General features: G+C 38.0%; 1 protein-coding gene across 3 annotated transcripts in view; it reads left to right on the top strand.

Moving 5' to 3' along the window:
• LOC120633355 (carbohydrate sulfotransferase 11) overlaps positions 1–14,560 on the top strand; it is a 63,258-nt gene that overhangs the window by 45,994 nt on the left and 2,704 nt on the right. For all 3 annotated transcript variants that reach the window (XM_039903553.1, XM_039903555.1, XM_039903554.1), the window contains 3 exons: positions 9,352–9,539; positions 10,730–11,027; positions 11,565–11,741. In XM_039903553.1, coding sequence (XP_039759487.1) covers positions 9,352–9,539; positions 10,730–11,027; positions 11,565–11,741 — 663 coding nt within the window. The remainder of the gene's footprint in view (positions 1–9,351; positions 9,540–10,729; positions 11,028–11,564; positions 11,742–14,560) is intronic.

Raw genomic sequence — 14,560 nt, 5'->3', positions numbered from 1 at the left:
CTAAACTACATTGAAGGGTCTAAAAGTAGTGCTGTCCGTTTCATAATGTTCCGACGAAAGGGATAGCACTATTTTAAGACATAAGTTAGCAAATCTGCATTAGTATGTACGTTTGGTTAAAGATAAAAAGGTATCTTCGTTCGGGCTGGTCAAAATTATGTACAATCTGTGTTCAGTATAAGCTGGAGTTCAGAATTCAAAATGACAGGAACCCAGATAAAAAAGGAAGGTCATAGAATGGCGGGAAAAAAGAGGTACAGAGGAGTACTCAGTACGGACAGTAATGTCAAGGGAAGATTGAAGAAGTTATTTCATTGCAGTTAAGTAAAAGTTTGCTAAAAGCTCACATAGATTGATGTTTGAGTTTATTATGTGCTATGTTGTAATACGAGATACTAAAACGATTAAACGTTGTAAGATATGATATGGGGTTTCTTTAACGTATATCCTTAGTTGAGTTTAAAGAATTTTGTGTAACGGAATTTGCGCCATTGACTGGGATATATCTACTTATGTCACCAATGCATTCATATTTGGTAACTTGAATCAGTTGAGCCGGAATGCTAACTTCAAGGGCCGTCCTTCCTATAGAAAAACTAGATATGTTAAATGACTTAATTGAAATCTATTGCCAAGTTCAACCACTTATTCGAGATACAAGGTCGCCTACTTTACTAAGGTGAGTTTGTATTTAGTTGGAACGCTCGTCTGTTAATCCCAACGAAGTTCCTAGTGGAACTATCAACAGAAGATTAATAATTTATTTTAATGATGGAGTAACGAGAGTCAGTGAGAGTTAAATACGAGTAACATATTAAGTCAGTTCATCATCATCATCATCAAATCAACCCATTGCCGGCCCACTACAGGGCACGGGTCTCCTCACACGATGATAAGGGTTTAAGGCATAGTCCACCACGCTGGCCTAGTGCCGATTGGTGGACTCCGAACCTTTGAGAAAATTATGGAGACATCAGGCATGCAGGTTTCCTTAAAATATTTTCCTTCATCGTTGAAGCAAGTGATATATTTATTGCTAAAACGGGCATAACTAAGAAAAGTTAGAGGAGAGTGCTGGGATTCGAACTCGGCCCCCTGAAGTCGAAGTTCTACCCAAAGGGCTATCACAGCTCCTATTAAATCAATGCTGCATTGATAATCGGTAAACAGAGCAAATAACAATGCGACTACATTAGAAATTCTTCTTACGGGCGTATACGACTATCAGTTTGGCAGTCAGTTTCGTAGGTACTCTTGTCCGTTTTCATTCATTCTCACAACGAAATATCAGTATCAGTTGAGGGCTTTAGGCTTACGGAAATGAATTTGTTCACCGTTAAAGCAAGTTATATTTAATTGCTTAAAACGCACATAACTGCGAAAAGTTAGAGGAGCGGCGGGGATCGAATTCGGTCCTCCCGAAAAGAAAGCCACAGCGTTACCCACTAGTCTATCACCGCTTACACAAAACATATCATTACGCCCGCATGAACATTTCAAGTCAAGGCGTAACAACGGAATATCTAAATATTTAATACCGCTCTTTAAGTACGATGTTCCTTTTCCATAAAAAATTGCATTCTACCCGCATCCAACTAATCTTATAAATGTAATAGGTTGTAAGCATAGAAACCTCATTTTAGGCATAGAGTTATTTGAAAGGACGGAGAGTTACGATACTCTCTGTCCTTCAAGGCTACTTTTTATCCCAGAAAATAAACGCTTCCCATGGGATTTGTAAATAACCGTAATAAAAGCGGACGAAGAATGTGGGCAACAGCTAGTAATTCATAAAACCACAAACTACCGCTGATCTACAACATTCGTTGCTATGGTATGGTGGTTGTACTAACGCTCTAAATAATATAATGTCACTAACCTCATAACCACGAGTCCCCGTTGGAAACCTCAAACCCATATAATGGACACGGTTCATTGGGCAACGGGAGCGTGAGACTGTCCCCTGCTAAGGCAAATGCCGGAACAATGCTGCTTCACTTACCTCACGTGTGTCTACAAACGTATTATGCCTGTGACTTAGCTTATTATTGATTGATATCGATATCATGACATTAAGTCCTACCAAAGATATACCAAAGATTATCGGCCGGTAAATTTTTTGTTGTCGTTGTCAAAAATATGAGAATGTCATGCAATCCATTGACCGGTTGATGATAGGTTTCTTTGTGTAAGCTTTGACAAGGTTCATTGAACGATCGAATTCGATCTCGAAGGGGTGCGGTACCCCTGGCCTTTTTCCTTCTTAAGTTTCTTTGACTCGTGTACCATGCTATAAACCGGAAAAGCGGGTTTTTAAACTTTATGGCATGTAGTGACGGCAGGTCACAACGCCTCTTTTCCCGCGGTTGTCGTACGAGGCAATTAGGAGAATATAACGGAAAACGGCAGAAGCGTTCTCTGTGCTACTACTACCATCTGCTGCGGTCACCAACAGGCAACAGGTGTTTCCAGGGTGGCGATTATGGGCAAACCCTCCCGTTCGGAGGCCTTTAGTCCAGAGCAGAGGACTATCATAGGCGATTGATGTACTTAGGTACTTCACAAATGTTTTCAGCGCCTTCCGTAAATCGTTAGCACGTTCATTTTTATAGAGGCTACATTTTAGCGGTTTTCGCAAGCCAGTCGAAAATGTACCTAATACAATATTGAATTTCCTTTATAGAAATGAACAATAATAGTCAAACATCCCTCATTTCATAACGCCTCGTTGAAAACCCATATTTTTGATACAGTTCATTGAATAACGAGATCGTGAGACAGCCCTTTGTTGCGGCCGTCATAATGAAATTGCTTCTCATAGTATTACAATATTATGGTATTCCGCTGCCAGTTTGATGAAAGTTACGTAACATATACCTACTTTTATACCTTCCTTACAATGTTGGATATGTTTTAAATTAAAATGCCTTCGTGGTTAAGATTTTCGTAGGATTTTGAATTACTTACAGGCACAATAGCCAACTCATTATTTTTTTGGGTATTAGACATTTATCTTATGACGGAAAAAGTTCCAAACTTCTTTTACACATTAACGAACTAAAATTATAAAATTGACGCACCTATAAATGATAATATTAACTGATCGATTTAATCTATACCGATATTAAATAAAAAATAAGCTCAATTTGCTATAAGTACCTGCTCCGCGAAAAGCAGGAGAATCGGTGTAATTTATATTTTTTTCAGTATTTATCCTCCGCACCAAACAAATATTCAAAGATTAGGTAGCACACACACACACATACTCAACAATATTTTATTGTAAACTAGCGTTCCCAGCCCGCTTCGCCGGGCTAGATTTTGCTTTATTTTATTTAAACAATAAACTGACAGTTTGACAGTTCAAAAATAGGAGTGCTCCGATCGTCACCAAACTTTACAGGATTACTCGCCAGGTCAATCCGGAGATTCCCTGAAAGTTTCATTGAAATCGGTCCAGCCGTTTCGGAGCCTATACGGAACATACCCACACACTTTCTCTTTTATATATATAGAAGATTCAACATCTCAGGATGCACCGGTGTCGGAGCGAAACGTGTGTAGATAGTTCATTGCCGAAGATATATTATGAGTGGAGTATAAAGAATGAAGAAATTATAAATATACTAATATGTATGAATATAATGTTGAAGAACATTGACCCCAGATTGTACTGCCTATTTCGATCTTAACCAATGAAGTCATTAAATTCCAAACACAATTGGGGCGGAAATAGAAACAAATTGAGCAATATAGGTAGGTATCACATTACATAACTTTAGAAGGAAATGCAAATAGACGTAAGTAGTCGTCGCACTAAGGAAATCCTCTTAACGCGTGTGCAGTGAAAGTCAATCATAAACTTACGCACACATACCCTTAGTACAAGATTCGCAATCGAGGAGTCGTTTTCGATTACAGAATTACTTGAACATCAGGAAAGTAAAATGGATCTTATTTATGTTGTCACCATGATAACCAACGAACGTCTACTGCCAGCCTTTTTTGTAGGGAGTTCCAAGTACCACGGTCTTGTGCTGCTTGGTTCTAGCGGATCCCTCGGTGCGACTCGTCGGTGATCTACCAACGCTTTCATCGTTAGACCGAGTTAAGTGCTAAAGTGTCCTCACATAGCTCTTAGAACTTATAATAAGTTATTTGACAGAAGTTGGTTGGTTGGTTGGTTTTTTAATGTCCGATCCTAGGACATAAAGAAAATATGCATTAATAGCATCTTGTTAAAGCTCAAATTTGCCTACGTACGGTAGTCGTGGCAGGGCAGACCTTTGTTAAAATAAATATCAAAAGTTTACATTTCACGATTCTAAAACGAGGTATATTAGGTCCATTTTACTTTGGCGGGAAAGAGTTTGATATTCAAAAACGACTCCTCGATTTCGAGTATATCTTGTACTAAGGATACAGGCCTTAGAATACCTACAGCCAAATGGAGGGGTGTAGAAAGTGACATGCGCTTACACGTTACGACGAACTACTACAGTTCGTAGCTTTAGCTTTAGTATGAGTTTTGAACGCTTGCTATCGTACAGTTGTGTTAGAGCCATCATGTCAACTAATGGACGTCCACTGCTGGACATAGGTGACATGAGGAAACATTTGCACTCCAACTCTAATGCGACCAGGATGCTTTAGTTTAGCCTTGCTAACAAGAGACAACTTAATGTTCCGTCAACGCGAGCTGAGAACGCTCTCAAGTCTCTCAGATACAAATAAAACTGCCTACTTGGTTACCAAGTCCGTGACTCGAATAACGATTGCCGAGAACAATGAGTCTGCATATAGCTATGCGGATTGCACATCCTTGGATTATCATATTTAACTTAACACTTATGTCACCTTAATTATATATTACGTGAACACACCTTGATAAAGTATCTGGTGATGGGAGTATTGAGTCCCGGTTCAAGAATACAAAGAAAACAAAGTATGACACATAATATGAGAGATCTCTTTAAGCGATTGTAGCCTAGTCCTTCGGTCTCTCTTTCGGGAAAAGGGAGTTTGATCCTCGGCACGTAAGAACCTCTATCTTTTCGAAGTTAAAGGGGGACTGACAGACGAAAGTGAAAAAAAAATTACAGTTTTGACCCAATATTGATTACAGGCCGCAGACGATCTGACTTAAAAAAATCTCAATTGCCCCCCTTAGACCAGAACCTGGGTACGCTCATAGGTAGGTATAGAATAACAAATACTATGGAAGTTTTTAATACTCTATTAATTAAAACATCCGATAGTAATAACGCTTAATGAACAGTGTTGCGTGTTAATAAGCTTAAATGATTAATATAGTAGGTATATTTGGGTTTGTGGGGCAGCAACTTGTATAGAAAAAATGGGTTCCGTACTCTACATACACAAACACATACATCATTACATAGAATAAATCCCTCCTACCCTGGTACACTTGGAGCTTTAAAACTACGCAACGTATTTAGCAAGAGATAGAGTAATTCAAGAGAAATTAATAATTGTTAAGTTTGTTCATAATAAAGTCGACATCTTCTCCGATTTCGGAGCGACACGTGCGTAGAGGGTACATTGCCGAAGATCTGTTTTGTGTGGAGTAGTAGGATTGAAGAAATTATAAATTACACCATACAGATTCTCCTGCGGAGATTTTTCGCGGAGTAACTCAAATTAAGCTTAATTTTCATAATAGCTAAATTAATTAAATAGATTTAGAGGCCAAATCTGCGTTGAATAGGTGAAGTAAACCGAAACGCAATCGGTGTGCGAAACTGGAAAACATGGGCACAGGACGGATTGGTGGAAATTCAACAAAAGAGGTCCGGGCCCACAAAGGGTTGTAGAGCTAAGTGCCTAGTTGGTTTAACTTCTGATTGGACTGCAGATCGCGAGGTCCTAGGTTCGAACCCTGGTCCGGCCAATGAACAGTACCTATTAGGTTTTTCTATCAAGAAATTCTTTGTATCAGAGTTTGGAAATTGGCGATTTACTCCAGAGCCTCGCGGAAATCAAGTTATGCTGTCTGTGGTGCGCCTGATATATTTTGCGTCATGTGTCCATAAGAATAAGGGAGTATATAGTTCAACTGTATGCCCTAATATCTCCTGTATAGCTGGAAAATCTCAGTGGAGCCTGACCACCGTGGCGGATCAGTGAAACTGTTGTATTGTTAAAAGCGAACGAGAAGAATTTTTCTTTTTATAAATTTGAACTCAGAACTTGAATCAAAATATTTTTCTTTGGTTTGGCAGCAATGCTCGAAAACACTATTCACCTGTTTTTTTACTGGTTACAGTGGTTATATCGGATTCTTAAAGTCTGAAATCTCAAGATAACTTCCAACTCGTGACCTGGTGAACGGGTCACGGGAACTTGGTTGCGGTTTTGCGAAAGGCACATAATCGCAACCACGCTATTCTCCGGCCTAATCTAACCGAACGTTTTGTTTAAAAATTCTCAATTTGTTTATATTTTTGGTTAATTTTGTCACGAATTTTATTAAAAGGGCACCTTTACATTCTTTTGCCATGAATTCTCGGGCCAGCGACGTTTAGTTTGTCTAGAGTTCTAGCAGACGGAACTCTACAACTATTATTTAGGAGCGGCTCCGTAGTCTGTATAGCAATTATGACTAATTTACATGGTAACGGGTGTGTATGGGTTATGTAGGTATTTAGGTGACGGGTAATTAGTGAGGTTAAATATATTGCAGAGGACAGGAATAACGGCTGTTCTGTTATGCGCAACTGGTTGAACTAATTTCAAACATCTAGGTATATCTGCTGTATAATAATAAATACAGCAGTTTTTTTTTTTTTTAATAATTGACTTATTCGAAAATTAAGCTTAATTTGCTATACTCCGCGAAAAGCAGGAGAATCTGTATGGTGTAATTTATAATTTCTTCAATCCTTATACTCCACACCAAACAGATTCGTCGGCAATGTGCCCTCTATGCACGTCTCGCTCCGAAACCGGAGCATCCTCAGAAGATGTTGAAAATTAAGCTTAATATGCTATACTCCGGGAGATGCAGCAGAATCTGTATGGTGTAATTTATAATTTCTTCAATCCTTATACTCCACACCAAACAGATTCGTCGGCAATGTGCCCTCTATGCACGTCTCGCTCCGAAACCGGAGCATCCTCAGAAGATGTTGAAAATTAAGCTTAATATGCTATACTCCGGGAGATGCAGCAGAATCTGTATGGTGTAATTTATAATTTCTTCAATCTTTATACTCCACACGAAACATATGTTTGGCAATGTACCCTCAACATCCTTTTCTCCTGCTTTTCGCGAAGTAAAGCAAATTAAGCTTAATTTTCATAACATATCATGGAGTTCCGCAAAGTAACGCCGGCTTTATCCATTAAATAATTGACGCACAAAACAGTTGGTCCACCGGATAGTAAGTTGAAAACGAAAGCGAAAACATTCTTTAAAGTGCGTACTGTTTCCATCAAACTGAGGCGTAGGTGTGCCTGTAATCACACCGCCAACCACACCCTTTAAACCGGGACACAGCCGTGCTGTTTGACAGTAGAAATAAGCATAGCAGAAGTTAATCCCCTGAGAAGCTCTGACACAAGAAGCTCCACTACTACTATATACTATCCTTACTTTAATAAATTTTCGACGGCCGATTGGCGCAGTGGGCAGCGACCCTGCTTTCTGAGTCCTAGGCCGTGGGTTCGATTCCCACAACTGGAAAATGTTTGTTTGATGAACATGATTGTTTTTCAGTGTCTGAGTGTTTATCTGTATATTATAAGTATTTATATGTATTATATTCATAAAAATATTCAACAGCTATCTTAGTACCCATAACACAAGCTACGCTTACTTTGGGGCTAGATGGCGATGTGTGTATTGTCGTAGTATATTTATTTATTTATTTATTATTTAATACTCAACGAGCTGAATACCGCGAGTTTGTCCGCATTTGGTTTATTAAAAAGCATATTTTAAGTTTTGTATTTTTATCCTTACATTTTTTTAAATTCGCGATAACTACATTAAATGTCCTATCGGAATGAATTAAAATGTATTTTACTGCTGTATCAATATAAACATACTACCCTTGATGATAAAACTATTAATATGAATAAGAATCTTTAATTCTTAGGCGGCTAGTGAAAACTAAATGACGTTAGTAAAATGCTTTTCATTGCTGACACAACTCAATAAAAGTTTCATTTGAATTGTATTTCGATCGTAAAACAAACTATTCTAATTACCGAATAACTGAACTAACATTCACGTTCTAGAAATTTCTGAAACAGCTATACAGCATTTATTATTTATTACCTATTAGGTAGGCAATTCGATTTTTCTACCATTCTCTATAAATAGCAATTAAATAGAAATTCTATTAAGTGTAAAGATTTTGCACGCTTGGATTTGTTTTTCTGGGATACTAAGAAATCTATGTAGCTCTAAAAACAAGGAATATAAAAGGCATTGTTTTAAACGACGGTAGCAATTACTTCAGTCTAGAAAGACTATAAAGATGATCGCACATCTACAATGGTACATGCACGAAATGCTGAATTGCCCTAAAAGTTTATGTATAATAATAATAAAGCATAAGATTTTTTTTTGCACTTACCCTTTCCCCTTTGATTTGTTGCTAAATAGGGACTGAAACTTTTTACAATTTATATCGATAAAAAATCGTATTTAGATTGACAATTAAAACACAAAACGCTCTAAACACAAAACTACCAGCCAGATAAAAAAAAAATACTTTATAGAAAGGCTAAAATATATGGGTTTTACTTATCTCTCTTTCTTGTAAATATGTAGGTATGAGGTATCTACTTATATTAATTTCTTTAGAGTTATTTTTTACAGCCCAGCTGCTGGTATTTGATACATCGACTGGGCTGTTTCTTTTAAACACTTTAGTATACTAAATATAAAATACAAATATTTTCACACGATATTCATATTGCAAAATGAGAGCATCAATTTTAATGAGAACGAACACCACTATTGTACCACATTTAAAGATTATTTTATTTGATTAAAGAAAGATTATTTGTTAAAACTAAGCATACACACAACAGAAAATTTAAAATTTGTACTCTCGTTATAACGTAAGTATAGTCAACGTAACGTAAATGCGCAGGCGAATCGACCGCGGTGGGTCGTGTTATATTGCGTAGAATAGCGGAAGAAAGTTTGTATGGGAGCATAATAGAAATAGTACGGGACGAAATCACGGGGGACCGCTAGTAACTTATAAAACAAGTGTACTTATAGTAGCTTGCTTTGTTTGAAGAAAATTATAAAGCCGAATTAATAAGATTATTTAATAGTTCAGATGAAGTAATTTTATGTTTCTTTTGTTATAGTATCTCTTCGAGAATGGTACTCACGAAGAAGGTCTGCTACCCCGGGACAAGTTCTTGGAAGTTGGCGCTAGAATGGACGCCAGGAGGGATTACCTAAGGAGTGAATGTTCGAGGCTTGGCTTAGATGGCACAGGACATAAGGCATATGCTTGGGAGTACTTGATCAACCGGCAATACCATGTTATATGGTGAGAACTTTTATTTATTTCACGCCGAAATTATAACTCGATTTGTATATTTTATTGCTTTAGTTCTGTTTAAAATCTAAGGGATTCGTTGAAAAGTACTGACGGATCTGTACATGAAATAGTCCACCAAACTAATTAAAAGCATCAGGACCCTAAGGTAGGGTAGATACTTTGTAGCATTATGGCTAAGTTTTACATTGAATCATTGTTATTCAACCTTGACAAGCCAACTTAATAGATCGATGCAGTTGTCAATGTCTCTCATAGGTCGGAGCTTAGACCCTCCACTGCGTATTAGCGGCCTTTATCTATAGCAAATTATTATAAAAATAATCCATATCTTAGTGTGCTCTTCAAGTCATGGAAACTGGGATTAAAACAACGCCAATTTCCAAATCCCTTACTATTTCATTTCATATAATAGGTTTCCTGTGGGTATTTTGGTTGGTAATTTTGATTTGATCTACTATCCTTAAAGGAAGGCTCCAGCCATTAGCGTTTACAGTAATAATATTTTTTTTTATCTGGGATTTAAACTACGGCTGTAGTATCTTACCAAACATGCCAATCACTAGACCAACGACGCAGTTGTTGATATCGGGTTAGTGCCTGATAATTGTAGTTGCAGTCAATTTTTACCAAGAACCATTCCTGTTTGATCTCCGCAAACCAACTGAATCAATCGATGGCTGCGGATGCCAAAATGTGACATTACATAGTAGATATATGAGCATCTATATAATATGTATATTAAAATTCTAGGTAGTGTTGCAAAATTTGAAAGCAGTTGTAGTTGATTTAAAGTTTGTTACACACACAACGTCGCAAGTAAAAGCACCCCTATCAAGTAATATACAGGAGTGCTTAGGCAATTAAAAAGCCGGATTCAACTAGTCGATATTTAAAACATGCTTGCTTTTTATTTGCTTTAGACGGCCGATTGGGGCAGTGGGCAGCGACCCTGCTCTCCTGAGCCCAAGGCCGTGGGTTCGATTCCCACAACTGGAAAATGTTTGTGTGATGAACATGAATGTTTTTAAGTGTCTGGGTGTTTATATGTATATTATAAGTATTTATGTATATTATTCATCTAAGTATCCAGAACACTAGCTACGCTTAGTTTTGGGCTAGATGGCGACGTGTCGTATGTATGTGTCGAATGGTCGTAGTATATTTTTTTTTTCTAACAGGTGCAACATATTTAAAGCGGCATCAACATCTTGGATGTACAACTTCAACTTAATGGCAAACTACACCGCCGCGTTCTTAGACAGAACGAAGGAAGTGCCTCTAGAACTAGCCAGGAAGAAATACGCGCGACCCACAGTAGAAATGATTAGAAAGGCGCAAGGTGACTCGATCACGTTTCTTATTGTGAGACACCCGTTGGAAAGGCTAGCGTCGGCATACAACGACAAAATCGTCCATGCATGGCCCAAGTCCTTTCATGACCAGATGGGGCGTAGGATAATAAAGAAGTACAGAAAAGTAAGTGACTTTTAATTTCTCATACAGTTGTTTTCGTTGACGAGAGTCGTGGTTTTAACTACTAATTTTCCGTGCCTATTTCTTCTGATTATAATTTTCTTTAAGTGCACTGTCGCGTTTGTCAGTCGCCTCGTTGCCCCCTTTGTCAATTCTCGTTACCCCCGTTAAAGGAGGCAACGGGACGACTTTTTTTCAAGTTCCACTGCCCCCCCAGGCATATGATGTTCAAGGATGTGATGTATGTTTAGGATAGTTAACGCGGACAGCTGTATTTAAATATAATTATTAAAAATTCATCCCGTGACAATGAACTACGCTTGCTTGTTCACGGTCTCCACTCTAGAACTTTACCTACGGCCATCGAACCTACCACAAGCATGGCATGCCTCTCGCCATTTCAACTTCCTGGTGGTTTGGGCTATGTCAGTGACTTTGGTTCTTTTGCGAATCTCTTAAAGAATATGCGAGGATGCAAAATGCGTCATTCGTGCATGCAAAATAAGAGTTCGTTTATACTAATACCTTCAATACCCACAGGCAGGAACTAAACCGGTGCCAACGGAGAGGTACCCCGTATTCGAAGAGTTCGTCTCCTACGTGCTGGACGAAGCCAGGGTCAAGCGATCGCTGGATATGCACTGGACTCCTTATTCGGACTTCTGCACACCTTGCAAGTTCAACTTTGACGTCATTCTCAAGTTTGAAACACTGGACGTAAGTGCAAATACCTTATTTACTAACGTTATTTTGTCGTAAATTATGCCCGTTTTCACTAAACCTAGAAAACGCTTAAAATCGGGTGCCTAACATTTGGGTGATGCGTAGAGGAAACAAGCCCTGTACCAACTCGTAGATGAAGACTAACGACGTTAACGTAGAGGCGCCATATAAAGTTACGACACAGATACGGCGGTGCACAATGTTTAGGGAAATCGAAAACTGGCACTTGACAGATGAAAAAAATATAAATTCGCTTTTTATTAATAATCTTAAATCCATACGAAAAATTAAAAATATGAAACACAATTATTGTTGAATCATAGACAAGTTAGGTTATGTCACTTGCCTAGTGAATCGATCGGCGAATGGTTAATGTATGTATGCCTAGGAATCTTCTTTGTGAGGCCCGGGCATGATGCATTGCATTGGAAAAGTCGATTTAGCGTTCTCTCTTTTAAGAATTCGTTATACCCAAAAGGTAAAATGAGACCCTTATAACTAAGACTCCGCTGTCCATTAGTCTGTCGATCCGTCTATCACCAGGGTGATGTAGATCTCATGAACCGTGATAGTTAGACTGATTCCGCTTTAACGATAAATATAGAAAAAAAACAGTTACTTAGGGGGGCTTCCATATAACTAAAAAAATAACAGCCATGATTTTTTATGCAGTTTATGCACAATGGTACGCGACTCGCACTTGGCCGGTTTTTTTTAGCTCAATGTAGGTACTTTCTTCTAAGAAGACTTGGTGGGAAGTTCATCTTATTCCTTAGAGCCAAGAACGTGATTTATCTTCGGTCAGGCTAACATAACCTGGGACTTTCAGGAAAAGTCACCTAGTCCTATTAAAATCACACTGGTGGACCTTATAGGAGAGAGGGTTAAAGGGGATAACCCGCCTCGCAGCTCGAATACTGGTTGGCGGGGTTTAACGATCATTATCACGTGATAGTGATATTATCAAGGATCTACGGTTTATAGAATTCTCCATGTTATATGGTGGGTACCAAAAATCTGGGAATCGAACCCCAAGACAGGTGATTCAACATACTCACCATTAACGGTCAACAGAGTGTTGAGAAAAATACCTACGAATAATAAATGAGAAATCCACCCTCGCTTAGAGTTCGTCCGCGCATCTTACAATAAAAAACTTTAGCTTTGAGTCTTTGACGTCAAACTAAAAGTTGATGACTGCGCCGAGCAACGTCTTGAATTTCCTTTGCGACTTTTTAAAACTAAGCGTCAATTAAAACTTTACTGTCGATTGGCGCTGAAGTTTTTAGCTTCAGGTAAGTAATCAAGTATAGTAGATAAATTATTAAGAGTGAGGTAGCCGATGAAATTATTTTAAATAAACGCGCTTCAAAAATTATTTGTTTTATATTGAATGTACACCGCGAGACGCGGAATTTTATGGGCGAAAGAGGTTTCATCATCTTAACAAATATTGCGCAAAGTGCCCTGAGTAGCCCAACATCAGCGATCGCGATGGACTTCTATGACTTAGTTGCTTCGGCTCATCCTTGAATCATACAATAGTATTTTAGTATTCGTTATAATGTTTGTTTCTTATTTTGTTTAATCTTAAGGATCTCACTGTGTAGTTTACGATGGGGCTGGCATGTCTTCGAGGATAAAAGTCCCCAAAAAAATAAAGATTTCAAAAAAAATTTTTTAACAAAGATCTTTTGTAGGGAGTTCTAAATTCCAAGGTTTTGGACGTCTGTTTTGGCGTCCAGCGCAGGGTCCGAATATCCATTGGTTCTCCAAGCAATTTGTCTCGCCCATTGCCAATTCAGCTTTGCGACTCTGGTACTTCTACGGATCACCTAATTTCTTAATCGCCTGATGTGCGACTCTGAGCCTTTTCGTTAGTCAGAGCTGTCCGAGACCTTTATCATGTATACTTATATAAATAAATTTAGGGTCTAGAAGCTTGCGTGAACTTACAAATAGATCAAGATATAATATAGTAAAGTAGTGTAGTGTAAGTATTGATTTCTTTTTGTATGGGCAGCGCAACCTTAATAACGCAAAGTATAAGGAAATAGGCAATGAGTATACAAACACTCTTATTTGGCATGCGCGTATGACATCTTCTTACCACCGCATATTCTCTACCTTCAGTATTTACACATGTTCAGATATGCATTTTATAATAGGTACTTACTTGACACGGTCTGGTTCCTAATTTTTTTATCAGTTGCATGCTCACAACGTTGAAATATGTATTTAAAGTGCAATTACGTCAAATTACACAGGCCCTGCATTGAAAGTAAATGGAATAAAATGGAACGAAATGGATTGTAATGCATTACAACATTCAATTAGTATCACGATTGCATACAAGGAGTGCAATTAATTATTAATATGTGCAAATTATATCATGGCATGTCACACACGCTACAATAGTCGAGTATTTTCAGTCCCTTCCTTTATATCAAGTTCAAACAAATGCAAAACACATTTTCAATAAACACAGACTTCAATAAATAAATTAATAAATAATAAATATACGACAATATCATATCATACATCGCCATCTAGCCCCAAAGTAAGCATAACTTGTGTGATGGGTACTCAGATAGCTGACGAATATTTTTATAATTATAATATACATAAATACTTATCATATACCTACAGCTAAACATCCAGACACTGAAAAACATTCATGTTCATTACACAAACATTTTCCAGATGTGGGAATCGAATCCACGGCCTTGGACTCAGAAATCACGGTTGCTGCCCACTGCGCCAATAGGCTGCCAAATATTATTGGAGGTCAATGAATGAGTGCCTTTGAAAAG

The sequence above is a fragment of the Pararge aegeria genome, chromosome 21 (assembly GCF_905163445.1).
Source record: "Pararge aegeria chromosome 21, ilParAegt1.1, whole genome shotgun sequence".
Classification (NCBI taxonomy): domain Eukaryota; kingdom Metazoa; phylum Arthropoda; class Insecta; order Lepidoptera; family Nymphalidae; genus Pararge; species Pararge aegeria.
The sequence above is the reverse complement of the archived record's forward strand: the minus strand, read 5'-3'. Positions and strand labels throughout refer to the sequence as shown.